This window comes from Platichthys flesus, chromosome 13 (genome assembly GCF_949316205.1).
Source record: "Platichthys flesus chromosome 13, fPlaFle2.1, whole genome shotgun sequence".
In the NCBI taxonomy this organism is placed as follows: domain Eukaryota; kingdom Metazoa; phylum Chordata; class Actinopteri; order Pleuronectiformes; family Pleuronectidae; genus Platichthys; species Platichthys flesus.
Window position 1 is genome coordinate 19,585,990 of NC_084957.1, and position 18,262 is coordinate 19,604,251.

The 18,262-nt window shown below is 41.5% G+C and overlaps 1 protein-coding gene and 1 long non-coding RNA gene across 3 annotated transcripts in view; one reads left to right on the forward strand and one right to left on the reverse strand.

The window, feature by feature from the left end:
* Nucleotides 1–18,262, reverse strand: part of LOC133967377 (protein FAM124A) — a 28,666-nt gene extending 10,404 nt beyond the window's left edge. Inside the window, exons 1-2 of one of the 2 annotated variants that reach the window (XM_062402795.1) lie at nucleotides 18,025–18,262; nucleotides 10,618–10,649 (exon numbers count right to left, since the gene is read on the reverse strand). In XM_062402795.1, coding sequence (XP_062258779.1) covers nucleotides 10,618–10,649; nucleotides 18,025–18,080 — 88 coding nt within the window. In that variant the 5' untranslated portion in view covers nucleotides 18,081–18,262. The remainder of the gene's footprint in view (nucleotides 1–10,617; nucleotides 10,650–18,024) is intronic. The other variant, XM_062402796.1, reaches the window with a different exon arrangement.
* On the forward strand, nucleotides 4,164–6,669 carry LOC133966918 (uncharacterized). Its single transcript, XR_009924004.1, has 5 exons — nucleotides 4,164–4,227; nucleotides 4,402–4,488; nucleotides 4,875–4,955; nucleotides 5,237–5,417; nucleotides 6,546–6,669. It is a non-coding gene; the product is annotated as an uncharacterized LOC133966918 (long non-coding RNA).

The window sequence follows — 18,262 nt, forward strand, 5'->3', positions numbered from 1 at the left end:
ACAATATAAAACTACTCCTGCCTTGCCCTTATCTTAGCATTTCTCATATATCTGTATAAGAGAGTGAGGCATTGAAATGACGACTGATATACTGCTTTTTTGACAGATAAAACAAAATTTGAAAGCTTCTGCTTGAGTCTCTGCTTTGCAGCTGCATCTCTTTGGTTCAACATACACTGGGAAAACTGCCATACAGTCTGCATCTCTGCACATAATTAAACTCTTGTAAATTATTCTGAAACGAAGAACGTGACGGCGTGTGTTCACTCTATCGTTCTGAAGACGTTGAATAACATGGCTTGGTGTTTTTGTGCTGCATAAGCAGGACCTGAAAATAAGTGGAATTGCTGACTTCCTTTCCCAGAGTTGAATATACAAGTCTGTATGTGCACGGTGCCAACCCTCAAGTTTCAAAGGAGATAAAAGCGATCAGACCATAATGTGAAGCCACCATTCTATGGATCAAACTGCTGCCAGTTTTTAATTAAGATAGATTAGATGAGTTACGAGAACTGTTGGGAAAAGATTGTACAAAAAGATTAAAAAAAGATCCATAGAAATACAGCCCAAACATGCTGAGGTAAATTATTCTTTTTAGTGTGAATAATGACACATTAAACACACATTAAAGTCACATTATAGATATCAAGTTATTTTTCTGCAAAGTAGGGATTTTACTATAGGAATCTGTGTGTCTATATTGATGACATCAAACAAGGAACTCTTTGCATTACAAGCCTGATCCTGCTTTTAAAAACACCTTTGATCTTGGCAGATAATCTTTGACTCTTAGACAAACCATTTAGTGTGAAGGCAACTACACTATTGTGTAGGTAGATATTTGTATCCGGTGAAAACAAAGCAAAACAATGCATTGTGGAAAAACAAAAATGCCTTTGAACACTTGCCCAAAGAAGAGTAAGATGGATTGGTTATTTTAATTATATATTCTTGACTTTTAAATTTTGATGTTCTCTCAGTTATGTTGTCTTACCAGTTGATGTATTTTCTCTTCTAAACACTATCAGAGACATTCAAATTGCCACCCCAGAAAATGCTGAAGGGAGAGGAGCAGCTGATGAAGGAGCACATCCGCAAGCAAGAGTAAAGAAAAACAAAAAAAAAAGGATTAAAGCACACCAGCATCGCAATATCAACATTGATTGTGCATTTTAATTTATCTGACCACCAGTTTATGTGTTGTGTGTGAAGGCTGCAGATAGAACACTTGCTCAAGGAGCAGGAGATGTTGAGGGACAGGTTATCTACAGCTTTCCCCCTGCCCCGCCCAGACCCTGCTTTGCTGAAACAGTGCAACAATCTAGATGAGAAGCTTGGAACAGAAATGCAGATTCACAAAGACTTGGAGAAAGCGGTTAATTGCCCTTGTCAATACACAGCTCACTAACCTTTAGTTTGATTTCATGTTTATAGATATTTTGATAAAACTAAGTATATGTCATGTATTAATGCCATGAGTTTATATTGTGGGCAGATTGCAGAAATTGAGCTGAAAGTGGAAGAGCTCAGGCAGAAAGAAAGGGATAGGCCTGACATGCTGAATACGAGGAAGTACAAGGACAGCGCGCAAGTCAGATTGGACTGTGTGAGTTACGAAGGAGCATCTTTGTCTGGTTAATAATAGTACGCAAGTATTTATCCTCATGTATGTGTACAATGTGCTCGTCAGATGAAGCAAGACTTCAATATGCAACAAGTCGATTGCCAGGTCCATCGATATGAGCTTGGGGAGATGCACAATGAGTATCTCTCATTTAAAGACAGAATGAACAATCAAAGAAAGGTCAGAGGTCACACAATAGGTGATATTTTTGTTTGGATTCCCTGTTAATATCCTTCTATTCAAGCACTTACACTGCTTTATTTTTGGGAATTAGATAAAATGTCTCTGAACTTTGTGTTGTAGGAATTGGAGGAGATCCGCAGCCGTATTGAGGAAACCATCAAGCAGTCCACTGATGCTGATAATGCGATGTAATGTCATAAAATGTCCCCATGGTCTTGGTTTTTGAATCTTCTCTATTCATCCATTTAAATTGTGTATTCTAATTTCTACCTCAGGCTGAGGTATGAGTCCAATTTGAAGATGATGATGGAGAAGCAAGATGATGAAGTTGCCAAGTACATAAATTCAATGAATTACCTGGATGTGGAAGTTACACATCAGGAAAAGCTGAAGGAGTTCATTGCCATCAAGAACAAGAAGAGGGACACAAAAGTGGATGTCCATAAGAAGAAATGTAAGACATGGCCATTGTGCTGGAGCTATTTTTTCCATTTTCACACAATGTTTATAATTATGACAAGAGATTTAATAGTGAGATTGCCAGCTGTCAATCGGGATATTAAGGCCAACATGTTTAAATCATCTAGTGTAAAGAAAATAATGCCAACATTACTTTTGAATTAGATATCAACAAAAATGTACATTGTTGAACTGTGACGTACAGATTTTGTTAACTTCACTTTCACATGACTGAGTTTAGACTTTGTTTTCATGTGAATGGTTTGTTTGTCCCAGTAATGGCACTGAAGAAGGATCTGGAGAGCTATGAAGACTATATGGTAACTCTGAGGGGGGTGCATCAGGAGATCATCGTGGTGTCAGGCGAAGACAACGTGGAAACGGCACTTACCAAGTTCAACAATGGTAAATATTACCGACACAACGAATCGAATCGGGTTTTATTTAATGTAGATGTATTGATGAGAATTTTTTGTATAGCTAGAGACATTTTCTTCATAAACTTAAATATCACATGATTAACCATGAATTGACACTACATAAATATAATGTCCCACTTTGATAATGATTTTGAATTAGGACAAACAATGAAAGAGTATTTAAACATATCTTGTTGTTGCTTCACTGTGTAGAGGAGAATCGATACTTTTTACTCCCCCCGGATGTTATGCACCAGGAAAAAGAGGTTCTCGACCTGAGGACTGAAATCATAGAGGTGCGTATATATTGAACTCGGGAACAAAAATTGTTGAGCTTAAAAATAATTATAATGTGACATTTAACGATATATTAACATATCTATATTTTCACTCATAAATGTCTGTCCTCTTACATAAATTCTTAATCGTTAACACTGAAATGAACGATTCTGCAGATCCAAAACAAGCTGGACCATCCTTACCCTAAAGATTTGCCGGAGCTCGATCATTCCTCTGTGATGAGTGACTTGAATAAAAAGCTGGAGGAGGTTCAGGCCCGCACTGAGTCCCACAGGCGCCGCAAAAGCGCCATCATCAAATTCTTGGACGACCTAGTGCCAGGTTGGGCAAAAGTTTATTTTACGGTTCTATTTTTTCTGAATCCGTTCGTTTCCTTAATCTGATGATAATTTAATTATAGGGGAAATAGAAACAAAGCTCAATTAGTGTAATCAATGAATTCCAGTGAATTTGTCATATAAACATGATTGTATTAGTCAGATGAACATGCAAATGTGCGATAGGCCCACATAGTTGTGTTGTTCCAATGACATTTTCCCCCCCAGAAATTACAAGACATTGCATACCAGTAAAAAATATATTTCTCCTAGTGTGTGTATATGTATCTATCTGCATAAAGCACCAACCTACATATAAAATACATTCAAATTCTCTTTGTTCCAAAAATTCCACAGGAGTTGAGCGTGCCTGCTCTATATTGGAGATTGAGCCCACAGGGAAAGGGGTCATGCTTGATAATCACGAGAAAATCCTCCACTACCTGGATGTGGTGGAGGAGAAGACTACTGAGCTGCTCGCCATACAATATTACCGCAATACTAAGGTAACCTTCCAAACTATGAGTCTCTCTCTCTCTCTCTCTCATATATATAGTGTGTGTTTGTATTACTACCTCTTAATTATACTTTGTAAACTTCCTACATCCTTGTATCATTTAATGTTTGTAGGATCTAGCAGAGGACTGCAAACCAAGCGATTCGACCAAATATCTTCTGGGTCAGGATTCAGAGCAGCTTCAGCAGACTACCAGTTGCATACAACCAATTGAAAGGTCTGCCTTTGTTATCTGTTAATTTGGCGATAGTCTTAATGCTTGTAATGAAATCTTTCAGCACATTTTAAACTCTTGGAACATTGGGTTGACGATTTTGTCTTTGTTGGTTCCTCAGTGGGGAGAATGATGATAGTGAGGATGAGTGGCCACTTACCCGGGAAGAGCTCATCAAGCAAATAAAGGACGAGGTAAGTGCTGTTCTACACTAGAGTCTCTATGTGTAGGGTTAGGGTTAGGTTAGGGTTTCAACAGGTTTAAGGCCTAAAATGTAATTTTTTACATATTTAAGCAATTTTAAGGCCAAAGACGAAGTTGTCATGATCAACTGTTTTATGGACTTTGTTTTTGGGTGTGATGTATAGATGCATAAGGAGAGAATTGCAGTTGAGAAGGCAGAGGCCAAAGCTTCAGAGGCCGCTCCTCAAGAGCAGAAGCAAATGAGGGATGATGTAAGTGCAATTCTACACTTGAGTCTTTATTTATAACAGGTTCGCTGCATGTTTCAACAGGTTCAAGTTAAGACATTTTAAGAGTACTAAAATGTATGACCTGCATCAAGTTATTTAGATATTAAGGAATATCACAGTTCCAGTATTACTTGCCCCTCCATATAATTGACGACGCGGTGCGCAGAGGCATAGAAAAACCTCCATTTTATCTTGCAAACTAGAGAGAAGGTATCTAGTTTGTCCCACAGACAAGCAAAAGTTAGTGTCCAAAAATATTTAAGACCTAGTACGTAATAAGACATTTAAGGCCAAAGGTCCTGCTGTTTAATTTACGTTATGATCAACTCTTTAATGTGCTTTGTTTTTTGGTGGGATTTATATTGCAGCATGGGAGTATTGTAGCCAGGGGAGAAAAGCACAAATGTCCAAAGAACGTTGCTCAATGGCACCTGCAAGTAAAGGAAGAGGTAAGTGCAAATCTACACTTCAGTCTTTATTTATAACATGGTCTCTGCAGGTTTCAACAAGTTCAATTTAAGACATTAAGACCAATATGAATGAAATTTAAAGCTTACGTCAAGTAAGACCGATAAAAAAATAATATCCCATTGATGTCTAAGTAAAGGCTTAGTATGGAACATTTGAACATATTTAAGATTTTTAAGACCAAAGAGCCAGTGGAACTCTGTATAATTTACGTCATGATCAACTGTTTAACGTACTTTGTTTTTGGGTGTGATTTACCAAGGAGTGGGCTGCAGAGACAGGGACCTTTGCTGAAGGAAAGCAGACAAAGAAGAAGAAGCAGATGAAGCACTGATCTGATACTGGTCCAAGTACAAGTTGAGAGCGCTACATGGGTCCTGAGATCCAATCACTCAGCCTATCCTGATTCATGACTCCCAACTCGACTATATGTGGCGACGCCGGTGAGCTAGTTCTGGCAGGCAACTCGAGCTGCGCTGCGCCAATCATGTTACATACATCATGTGACATACCTCACTCTCCAGTACCATGTGTGACGTGTGAAGGGATACTCAGCGGTGTCATTCTAACAGACAAGAGCATCATCTTCTAAAGAAAAGATGTATGAATATATTCATGGTTATTGCAGAAATCGGTAAAGCCATGAATAAAGGAGATATGATGCAATTAAGGCGTACAAAATCAAACATCCTTTTGACTTGGAAATAAATTGCGGCTTTAGAAAAACATTTTGGATAATGCAGGTACAGTAGTCAACAACATATAAAACAGAGACATTTTGATGAAGAATTGCAGTAGCTGCTTTCAGACATGCACTGAGCTCCAGATATCCTCGACGTATTTGCACCAGATGAGGCTTTTAACATGCGACAAATGCCAAACGAAAAAAGAACAAAAAGAAAATAAATATCTCTGGGTGAAAAAGTGGGGCCAATTCGTTACTTCCTGCCTCTGAACAGAGAACCCCCTGCTGTGCTGTGCATGTGTGAAAGACGGACTCCGGAAAAAGTCCGGACATAATTTTCCGCAGAGCCTCCGAAGGACATGTCTGAAAACAGCTTTATTATTTAATTTAATTAAATCCATGTGAGGGCGGGGAGTTAAACGTTTGCGGGACCCTGCACTTTCAACAGTAGTTATTTCACCCAGCAGCTAAAACTCATTAGTATGGGTTGTTGTACAAACGTAAAATAATGAAGGTGGAGTAACTTTCATACACATGTGTTCCTGGTTCTGCTGATAGGAGCTGAAATAACAAGAGCAGGTCCTCGGGGGTTACTGGACTGCACAGGCAGTCTGGACCAGCCCAGTGTTTTTCCCTGTGGTGAAAACTCATCGTTTTGACACAGACATGAACGCACCACGACAAAAACGATTAACATCCACAGAGGGGCAGAGTCCGCAGACATAAATTACACAGTAATCTGAAATGTTTGAGCTGAGTGGTTAACTCTAACCAATGAAGGACCAAGGAATGTACTAACACCATTATTGTTTTTTACAACCAGAAAACAGCTATTAGATGAACTCACTTTCTGTTAATAGCTCTCTCTGTTGGCTTTTATTTTCAGAGACTCCACTTCATCCCACTGTGCAGAACTGAAGACAAAATATCACAGATACAAACGCTGCCATCCTGTGCCAATCACTTAAGGAATTTAAGCATTTTTGGAGAAATGAAAACCTAATTAAAACCAAACAAATCAGAAACATGAACACTTGTACATACAACAGCCTGATGCAAACTAACTTAAATGACAGAAACCATCTTTGAGAAAAAAAATATTTTACGTGAATTTGAATACGTTTGATCCCAACCACTAATATGGAGTATGCAGAGTTTATGTTCTATACTGCCAGCCACCAGGGGTCGATTGAGATACTTTGTCTTCACCTTTAAGAGGAGAAGCTAAAGTACCTTTCAGGGGACAAAAGAACATGTCTATGTCCCGTCCACTAACACAGAGGATGTGGTGTTTATTTTCGAAACTCCAGCAAGCCACTAGGGGGCAATCAAGACGCTTTGGCTTCACTTTTAAGAAGCAGTCTTGTCGTCTATCTTTATAAACAATATGGTCTCAGCGAGCAAACATCTGCTGTTGACAGGATCCCTGGTTATAAACGATCCATCTTATTTTTAACTCTGTAGCACAAAAGACTCCCGGAACTGATTTCTTTTAGTCACTCTTTTGAAATCTTCCTTTCATTCCCGATATCTCTCTCAGGGAGAAATGTTTTCACAGTCTCCGTTTTCTCCACCATCTTCCAAGTTTTTTCTTCAGCCTCCACACCGGCTATTGTGTACATTTTCACCTGTTCCTGATAAATATATCCAAGTTATTCCAGTGTGAGAACTTATGCATGTCCTGCTTAATTCTCTGTTAGTATATTTGAGTGTCTCCGCTTTGTTACAGTCTGACCGCTGTGCAGCTTACACCTCCAACTAATTTAAAAAAACTTAATTTCTCACAAACACATACATACACACGCACACACACACACACACACACACACATACAGAGAGAAAACCACTGAAGGCCAGGCATCATCAGGTCATTCTGGCTGAATGAACCCGTCTGCAGTGACCTACAGAAAGTGAGATTGTGTGATTGTGTTTGAGGGTGGGACTCACTTGAAGCCTCTTGAACTCAAACCTATTAACCTTCTATTGAAAGCTCAAAGAGGCTGCACACAGCTGCTGCAGGCTAGACTAAGAAAACTAAAGACAATTAGCATCTTGTTCCCTCAATCTACGGGTTCTTGCAATAGACTTTTAAACTCTGGCTGATAAAAATATTTATGTATTTATAAAGAGACTATAGATACGTTTTAAAAATCTATTTAAGGTCTGTGAGGGTGGTGCAAGCAGTTTGTGAAATAGAAAAAGCACACCATATAGAAAATATAATAAAACACAATAGATACGAATATCCAGGGCTGTACAGTTCGAAATATACGTCTGTTTGATGAACCATTTTAGTAATACAGTTTAATGTTGTTTAGTGTTTGAAACACTGTCACTTTTGTGTTCGGACTGTGATGTGAGTTTTGTGTAAATTGCTAAAATGACGATGCATTGCTATTCTACTTGGTAGTTTGTCATGCAAGTAAAAATCATGACCCTGTCAACGTGGGCCCCATCAGACATCAAATCCTACCGAACTTCACTTTTTTGTTTCGAAAAAAATCCATAGAACTGCCACATTTTCACTGGAGGGGTTTACTGTGTGTGTGAATGCAAACGTTTGGATGAGAGCAGCCGGACTTTCTCCTCCTGGGCCCCGAATAGAAGTCTGACGAATCCGATGTGATTACACAGCAGGGGGGGGGGGGGATAATAATTCTTCTAACGCGCGACAGTTGCAAAAATTAAACAGATTTCTCTGGGAGAAAAAGCGATTGCCACACACGTAGAAGACACCGTCCGTAACATCATGAGAGGTTGTGGTGATAGGAGTGAAAGCCGTTGTCGATGTGCTGCATGACCCCTCACCTGAATCCTTCATATTATTTGTTGCTGTTGGGAATGCGTGTGAGCAGAGACACCAAGCCTGCGTTAATGTGTGTCCATGTTTACTGTGCAAGTATGAAAGGAAAACTGAAAGTCTGGACCCGATTCTCCTGAGATCCTCCACAGGTCAGGTCTGAAATGGGTTATACAAAGAAATTATAGCTTAATAAATGGATATTAAGTTCAGTCCGACACTTCAAGCCACGTTAAAGATCAGATAGCATTTTGCAGAGGCTGACTAGTGAGTACGTTTTGGGGGTTTAATCAAGTGACTTTTTTAAGTTTGCATCTTATTTTTAAAACAGATCGTTTGCCATTTGAATCCATACAACTTTTCTTACATAGGACCTACAGTCGAGTTTTGACCTCGGTCAGACTGACGTTGGTAGTTTATCATATCAGTCTGTCTCCAGGGGGCTTATAATGGGTCTCAGTTCAGGTCAAAGGTCAAGGGTTAGGACCACTTGTATAAACAGGAGCATGGTCTATAGCAGAACCTAAATATACTTCTGTGGAGGCGGCAGAAACGGGAGACTAATACTGCATGCATCTTTGCAATGAACACATCAGTGCACACAGACGTGCATGAATAAACACACACACACACACACACACACACACACACACACACACACACACACACACACACACACACACACACACACACACACACACACACACACACACACACACACACACACACACACACACACACACACACACACACACACACACACACACACACACACACACACACACACACACACACACACACACAGAGGAGACACACTGAGGACACACTGAGGACACACACTGAGGACACACACACACACACACACACTGAGGACACACACACACACACACTGAGGACACACACACACTGAGGACAAAAACAGGCAGCCACACACAGAGCTCAAGACACATTTTCTCCTCTCACATCTTTGGAAAATCTGTCACCACAGCTGTTTGCTTCCATCTGTCATCCGTCCCTTTGACAAATAAACCCAGGAAAAGCTCCTTTACTTTGTCTCTCTGCTGAAGGTGTATGTTTTTATAATACCGAGCCTAAGTACTAGTATTATACCTATTTGAAACCTAAATTAGGAGGTATCGCTAGGTTTTCTTGAACGCAGATAAACCCACTTTTTTTCTGGTGAGTCACATTTGACGTCACAAATGCACCAGAAACCCAACATTTCCGAAACCTCACAGACACTCTGATTAAAAACCTGTCTACTAGGAGCTTCAGCAGTGGTGTGAGGAGCTCCCTTTATCTTGGACTTATAACTTAACTTTGCAGAACTTTTTCATTCACATAAAAAACTATATCACACAATTGAGGACAGAAAAACTGTGAAAGCATCATATGTCTCATCTAAAACGCATTATACAAGACATGTTCCCTGATGGACAATGAAGTCCTACAAAGTACACAAAGAACCTGACAGCCAATCATACACAAGTATTATGAAATCAATCACATGTGAATCACATCAAAAACTGGTCGTCCGGTTGTAAATATCTGAGAGTGGCATGATGGGTAAAGTCCTGACTCCCACTCAGTCCTCAAGTACTGTATTTCTAATGCAATCTCCTTCTGATTTTGGTCACAGTGCATGTTTTGTTCTTAGCCTTTCCAGGAGCTCAACTGATACAGAGATGACACAGGAAACGTGTGGGGGGGGGGGATGGTGGTGAGTGTGTGTATGTGTGTGTGTGTGTGTGTGTGTGTGTGTGCGCGTGGGGTCCTATACTTCCTGACTTGCGAGTGTGGTGCGGTCAGGATAAGGCACTTTCCTGTAGGCCAGATTAATGGAAAGAATATTGGACATTATACCCCCAATGTGGGAGGAGGGATGGAGACCCAGCAGGAACCAGACTGGGGGTGTGGGGGGTTCACTAAGTCAAACACACATCTTCACAATCACACTCATGTTCGGACAAAACTACAAAAACACACTTAATACACATATTTAAGCAATTTTAAACAACCCTTTCATGTTAATGTCCATTGATATTTTGGGTGTATTAGGGAGATAAAGTCCTGCTCCTGTGTTTGTGTGTGTGTGTGTGTGTGTGTGTGTGTATATGTGTGTGTGTTTCATGCTTCATGTAGCCATTGGTTTACTTACTGCTCGTTGAGGACAGGGGACTGTAATCAGACCTGCAGCGGATGACGGACAAGAAAAAAGAGTGGAAACGGAAGATGGGGACAAAGACAGAGAGGACAGGAAACAGAGAGAGGAGAGTTTATATTACAGCATGAAGTGCAATCAAAATGATTTACAAGATGACACACTCCTGTTTCATATAAAGTGCTGACATCTGGCTAAACAGTAGGAGAGGTCCAAATGGAAAGGTCACAGACGTTCCACTGCAGAGATGAAGCACAGGGACATTATCTCAACAACTGTTTAAGGCCATTACTTACACTGGTCTGTGTTCAAGTAATACTTTTAGGTACTTGTATTGTTATGGTCCGTGCCCCATGCACTAACATGGAGGAGCTGGGGTCTATAACCTATACAGCAGGCAGCCAACAGGGGGTGATTGAGTTGGTTGCCTTCACTTTTGGGGAGGCGTCATTTCTCTTGGGATCATTAATATCTCTCTATTTCATCCACATTTGTATACAGTCTTTGATGGTAATGCTGTGTCAATAGTGACAATTTTCAAGTTGTAAATCTAAAATAATGGGAGTTTTATACATTCACGATATCTTCTAATCAGTCATGAGATTTACCAGCAAGTTAAACTGCTGGAAGCATGATGATAAACTATTAGCCTTAAGATTGGAATTTAGCAAACAGCTAACCCTGCCTGAAGAGCACTGTTCAACCCTGACTTATTGGATCTTGTTTGCGGATTTAATGATAAGTAACTCATCAAGAATCATTTATTTTTCATCAACAAATAACAAGATAATGTAAACGTCACAAACTGTCTTGTTAACATTTGTTTTTGTTTGTAGCTTCCAGAAACCAGGCACAATAAGTGGAAGTGCTGGTTCGTAGGTAATATTTATATTTAAAAACTTGACAGAGCCAGGCTTCCCTATAACTTCAAATATGTAGTTTAATATACTTAATTTACAGACATGAGGAGTATTTATCTCTTAACCTAACGCTCAAAGTTTTCCTTAAAGTAAAGGGTCTTAGTTTCTTGCTTCTGGGAACAGGCACATACACTCTTATTCAAATGGGTCTAATCTATAGCTCCCATCTTTCAGCTGGGACAGGAGCAAAATTTTGTTTCCGCTAATCTGATTTTCACCGGAAAAAAAAGTCTGAGAATTTTTGCAATTCCACAAATAGAGCATGCAACAGGTGAGACATGGACTGTATGTAACATGTATAACATGCACCCTACATTTAACAACCATCTGTGAAACCTCAGCTCACACGTATGCTACACATTCTGAAAATATTATTCCCACGGGAGTCAGCTGACAACCACAGACGATTGTGCGCACACACACACTGTGACTCTGTCTCTAAACTAATAAGGCCAGTGGAGCTGCAGGACAGTGGGAAACAGAAGAACGAGTCTGTTTCCTGCAACAGGTGGTTATCAATCTAGCTAACAGGGCATTGGCACAGAGAGAGGAATGGACGAGAGAAGAGAGAGGAAGCAGAGGTGAGCGGAGAAAAGGTAAAAAGCAAAGATGATTGAGGGACTGCAGCGGGAGAAATGTTATAAAGCAGATAAAGTCATAGGCTTGTCCCTTTATGCACCAAGAAAATTTAAAGAATCTTTCTCTTGAAGGTATATGACTCTTTGGAGCAGAGTTGGAGGTAAGATTGTGTGCAGTTGCAGCTTTGTTTTGATGGCTCCCTCGGGTGTGTGTGTGTGTGTGTGTGTGTGTGTGTGTGTGTGTGTGTGTGTGTTTGGCAGGATTTCCCCTGCAGTCCTGGTTAGCATCTCACTTCCCAGTCTGGCCACACTGAGTAATTTCATCTCCACCCAAAGACAATAAACGCAACGTGAAGCTAAGACAGGCAGCAGCTCAGTCATGCTCACAGGTTCGACTGCACAGAGACCTGACATGAGTCTAAAGGGCTTGTTTGACTCACATGGAGGTGAACAGAGGCAGGTGTCTGTGGTTTGACTATGGGAGGGATGCAGGAAGTGAGAGGTGGGAAAGAGGAAGAAAGCAAGACGATGGAGGATGAGGACAGGAAGAAACTAAACATTAAGCAATAAATCCTAAGACAGGTGAGCGTGCCAGTGACTCATATTGATGTTTTATGCTCTGCTGCATAAGTTGTGGTCCTATTCAGAGAAAGATCATCACAGCTTTATGGAAAAGATTGATGGTACGAGGTAGAACTTGCAACACCATCGTTGTATGCCTAGCCGGTTAATCCAACATCCACCGTTCTCTGTCACGTTTCTGCTGTTTTGATTACTAAATTACCAGTTTTGCCCAACATGAGGTCACAGAGAATCTATTTAAGAGGATTAAGAATTGCTAAATGACGGAAATGATTATTGATTCCCCAAACAGTGCTGGAGAAGCTTTTCTTATTTCTGCATGCGGTAGCCAATGAAATTGAGTTTAAACAAATAGCCAAATAAATACTAGCCAATCAAATCTGGCTAAAGTAAATAAGGGTCCGTCTGACCATGCAAATGAGCCTTGAGAGACAAGGCAGCTGGTCAACCATGAGAAATGTCTGTGTTATGTTTAGCATAGCATTGACAGCTAGCATGGCATGTTAGCATGATAGCCAGCTAGCTTATGCATCCTCAGAAGTGTGGATATGAGTCTGTATATCTCATATATACACTGCTCAAACAAATTAAAGGAACACTTTGAAAACACATCAGATCTCATTGTGAAAAAAAAGTATGTTGGATATTTATACTGATATGGACAGTTTAATGTCTTAGGAACAAAAGGATGCCACATCTTTGATGGAAATAAAAGTTTTCAGCCTACAGGGGGCTAAATTTTATAGACACCCCGAAAATCATAGTGAAAAAGTGATGTGGCAGGCTTGTCCATTTTGCCAAAATAACATTTCTGCAACTCAAAATGCTTCTCAATATCTTGTGTGGCCCCCACGTGCTTGTATGCATGCTTGACACTGTCACGGCATGCTCCTAATGAGACAACGGATGGTGTCTTGTGGGATGTCCTCCCAGATCTGTCTAAGGGCATCAGTGGATCAAGAAGCAGAGGATCACAGGCCTTAATGACTACAGACCAGTCGCCCTGACCTCTGTAGTAATGAAGACCTTCGAGCGACTCGTGCTGACCCACCTCAAAACTATAACCAACCACCTCCTCGACCCGCTGCAGTTTGCCTACAGAGCCAACAGGTCCGTAGACGATGCAGTCAACATGGGACTCCACTTCATCCTCCAGCACCTCGACTCCCCCAGCACCTACGCCAGGATCTTGTTTGTGGACTTCAGCTCCGCATTCAACACCATCTCTCCAGCTCTTCTCCGGGACAAGCTGACCCAGCTGAGCGTGCCTGACCCCACCTGCAGGTGGATCACCAACTTCCTGACCGACAGGAAGCAGCGCGTGAGGCTGGGGAAGCTTGTCTCTGACACCCGGACCATCAGCACTGGAGCCCCTCAAGGTTGTGTGCTCTCTCCTCTCCTCTTCTCCCTCTACACCAACAACTGCACCTCCAGCCATCCCTCTGTCAAACTCCTGAAGTTTGCCGACGACACCACCCTTATTGGATTAATTTCCAATGGGGACGAGGCCGCCTACAGAGAGGAAGTTAACAGCCTGGCTTCCTGGTGCAGCCAGAACCACCTGGAGCTGAACGCTTCAAAAACTGTAGAGATGGTGGCAGACTTCAGGAGGAGCCCAGCCCAAACCGCCCCCCTCACCATGTGCGACTCCCCAGTTAAAACAGTGGAGTCATTCAGATTCCTGGGGACGATCATAGCACAGGACCTGAGGTGGACGGAGAACATCACCTCCATCACCAAGAAGGCCCAGCAGAGGATGTTCTTCCTGCGGCAACTGAGGAAATTCAGCATGCCGCGGAAAGTGATGGTTGAGTTCTACACAGCCATCATTGAGTCCATCCTCACCTCATCCATCACCGTTTGGTTCGCTGCCTCCACTGCCAAGGACAAGGGCAGACTGCAGCGGATCATTCGGTCAGCTGAGAAGGTCATCGGCTGTGACCTGCCGGCTCTCCTAGACCTGTTCCACTCCAGGACCAGAAAGAGAGCAGGCAAGATCATCGCTGATCCTTCCCATCCCGGTCACCACCTGTTCCAGAGACTTCCATCTGGGAAAAGGTTCCGGGCCGTCAGGACTAAAACCTCGCGTCACCTGAACAGCTTTTTCCCCATGGCAGTGGGGCTCACAAACAAGCCCCCCCCATCACACTGACTCTGCTGACCCCCCCCCCCCCCACCCTCGCACATAATTTATAACACTACATTATTGGCACTACCACCAATCTTTGCACCTTAAAACCGCACACAACACATTTACTGTATATATTATTTTTTCGATATTGTTGTTTTTTATATTGATGTTTATATTGCTCTATATTGTTGTTTTTATATTGTTGTTTGTAAAGTGCACCAACCACACCAAGGCAATTTCCTGTATGTGAAAATATACAAGGCAATAAAAAGAATTCTGATTCTGATTCTGATTCAGTGAGCTCCTGTAAAGTCTGAGGAGCAACCTGGCGGCGTCTGATGGACCGAAACATAATGTCCCAGAGGTGTTCTATCGGGTTTAGGTCAGGCGATCGTGAGGGCCATTCAATTGCATCAATTTCTTCATCCTCCAGGTACTGCTTGCATACCCTTGCCACATGAGGCCGGGCATTATCGTGCATCAGGAGGAACCAAGGACCTACTGCACCAGCGTAGGGTCTGACCATGGGTTCAAGGATTTCATCCCGATACCTAATGGCAGTAAGACTGCCGTTCTCTAGCCTGTAGAGGTCTGTGCGTCCCTCCATGGATATGCCTCCCCAGACCATCACTGACCCACCACCAAACCGGTCATGCTGAACGATTTTGCAGGCAGCATAGCGTTCTCCTTGGCTTCTCCAGACCCTTTCACGTCTATCACAGGTGCTCAGGGTGAACCTGCTATCATCTGTGAAAAGCACAGGGCGCCAGTGGCAGACATGCCAATTCTGGTGTTCTATAGCAAATGCCAATCGAGCTCCACGGTGCTGGGCAGTGAGCACAGGGCACACTTAAGGACGTCGCGCCCTGAGGCCACCCTCATGAAGTCTGTTTCTGACTGTTTGGGCAGAGACATTCACACCAGCGGCCTGCTGGAGGTCATTCTGTAGGGCTCAGGCAGTGCTCAACCTGTTCCTCCTTACACAAAGCAGCAGATATCGGTCCTGCTGATGGGTTGAGGACCTTCTACGGCCCTGTCCAGCTCTCCTAGAGTAACTGCCTGTCTCCTGGAATCTCCTCCATGTTCTGGAGATTATGCTGGGAGACACATCAAATCTCCTTGCAACGGCATGCATGGATGTGCCATCCTGGAGGAGTTGGACAATCTGTGCAACTTCTTTAGGGTTAAGAAATCGCCTCATGCTCCCAGTAGAGATAATGACTCTAGCTAAAGCCAACACTAATGGAAAACCATTCGAAGTGATCAAGAGGGAGAACTTGAAATGGCCTACACATGCAAAACCACTCCTGTTTTGGGGGTCATCTCATTGTTGCCCCTCTAGTGCACCTGTTGTTAATTCCATCAACACCAATGCAGCTGAAACTGATTAACAACCCCCTCTGCTACTTAACTGACCAGATAATTATCAAAAAAGTGCAATTGAATTCATGCCATACCCTGATAAAAAAGTGTTCCTTTAATTTTGTTGAGCAGTGTATATATATATATATATATATATATATATATATATGACAATAAATGACAATAAAGTTGAATCTAATCTAATCACAATACTCTGACAGGTGATTGGCTGGGAGACAACTGAACTGGTGGATGTTGTAGCTGAACAGGAAGTGAGGCAGTGGATGATGGAGCAGCTATGTGGATATCAGCTGATATCAACATCTCTGCGTTACCTCTCACATCGTTTTCACAGGGATCTTTTCTGCTTTTCCTGTTGTTTTTTTTGGTTTTCCCATGAAACAAGCTCCCTCACACACATTATGATGTTTGGTTCCACTTCACAGATTTGGTTCCACCTCTAACAGAGGCCACACAGGAGCTCTGAATCTTCATCTACATCCTCTTCTCAGGGACAAGAAAGAAAAACTGGCTACTAGTCTGAATTAAGCACACAAATGATATCATAAGTTACCATTGTTCAAACTTTTGGGGTTTTAATTGGATAAAACCCTATTATTTTTAATATATACATTTTTTTGTGTCTTTAGGGTGGCACAGATGTGGATCATTTAAACTTGTATTTATGTGCCCTAAACCATTTTACATAAGCTAAGTCACACCATCGTTGTATTTTATTTCATTATATAATTTGACATGTTTCTATCCATTTTATGTGTATAATTTCAACTCTTTTAACCTTATACATTTCTTTTCAGATTTATCCTTTTAAATTCTTCTAGCTTTAAACCTCTGCTCTTTTTGATCTATTTGCCTCTGAGTAGAATCTACCTGTGTATGAAATGTGCTTTATAAAAAAAACAGCCTTGTCTATAAGAAGTTATATGAACACAGACAAAAAATAAAACAGAGAGGAACAGAGACTGCAACCATCAAAGCAAGACATCTAGGTATTCTGTGCTACTGCTGATGATGGAGTCTTACAAGGGGTTGTGGGCCTCTCTCTCTCTCCACAACAACAAAAACAACAACAACAACAACAAAGCCACATCTAGAAGTCATATATAGCCTACCGCAGGAGAGACTGATGCACATCTTTGTTTAATGGCTGAAAACAGAGTGAACAGTACAATGATTCATTTCACTCTTTTTATTAATAGCATTGTTGAATTAAGCTTTGAAATAAATTGCATGTGTTTGTATACTCTCATTAACAAAGGAGCTGGTGATTAAGACTGAACTTTTCACCAAACAATCAGATTACACCTCCTCCATATGTCCTCAACAAACATCAATTACTGGCAAAGGAATGTAATCCAAGAATATGGCTCTGGACTAATGGTCTGATATTTATTGACTTTGCTCACAGCCCACTGTTTAACAATTGAGGACATCCATTGATTGACTACTATAGTTAGCTGTTTAAAGATTTATAAAATTGCACAATAGTGTCTCTTTTCTTGCAGTATTAGATATTTATAAATCCTTTGAAAAAGTTGTCAATTGAATGCTCTCCTCTTTATCTGACAGCTCTTGTAGTTGCATTTAAATGAGACATTTTTAATAAAGTCCACTTGCTTTAGTTCGGCAGTAAATATGAGCATGAACAAGACTCAGCTTGGGAATGTTTAATAGTTTCCCCAATGGCGGTAAAAATATCCTTAGAATTCGATCTTACATCATAGGCAAGAATGTGTGAATAATTCCTGTGCTTGTAATTCCAAACATGCTGAGATGTGTCACATGTCAGAGTGATTTCTGCTCCACTCACCCTCCGGTTTCGGCTCCTGAATCCACGCAGTCATCTTCTGCTGTAGTTTTCTCCATCTCAGAGGTTTAGCTCGGCCACATTCAGCTGCATGGTTTCAGGTTCCCGGTGTGACGAACGAAACGACACATTCACAAACGCGATGCGCTTCAGACACGAAAGTTAGATGACGGGATAGAGAGTGTACCTGCTGACCTGCACTGATCGAGTCTGCAGAAACTCTCTGAAGCAACAGGAGACA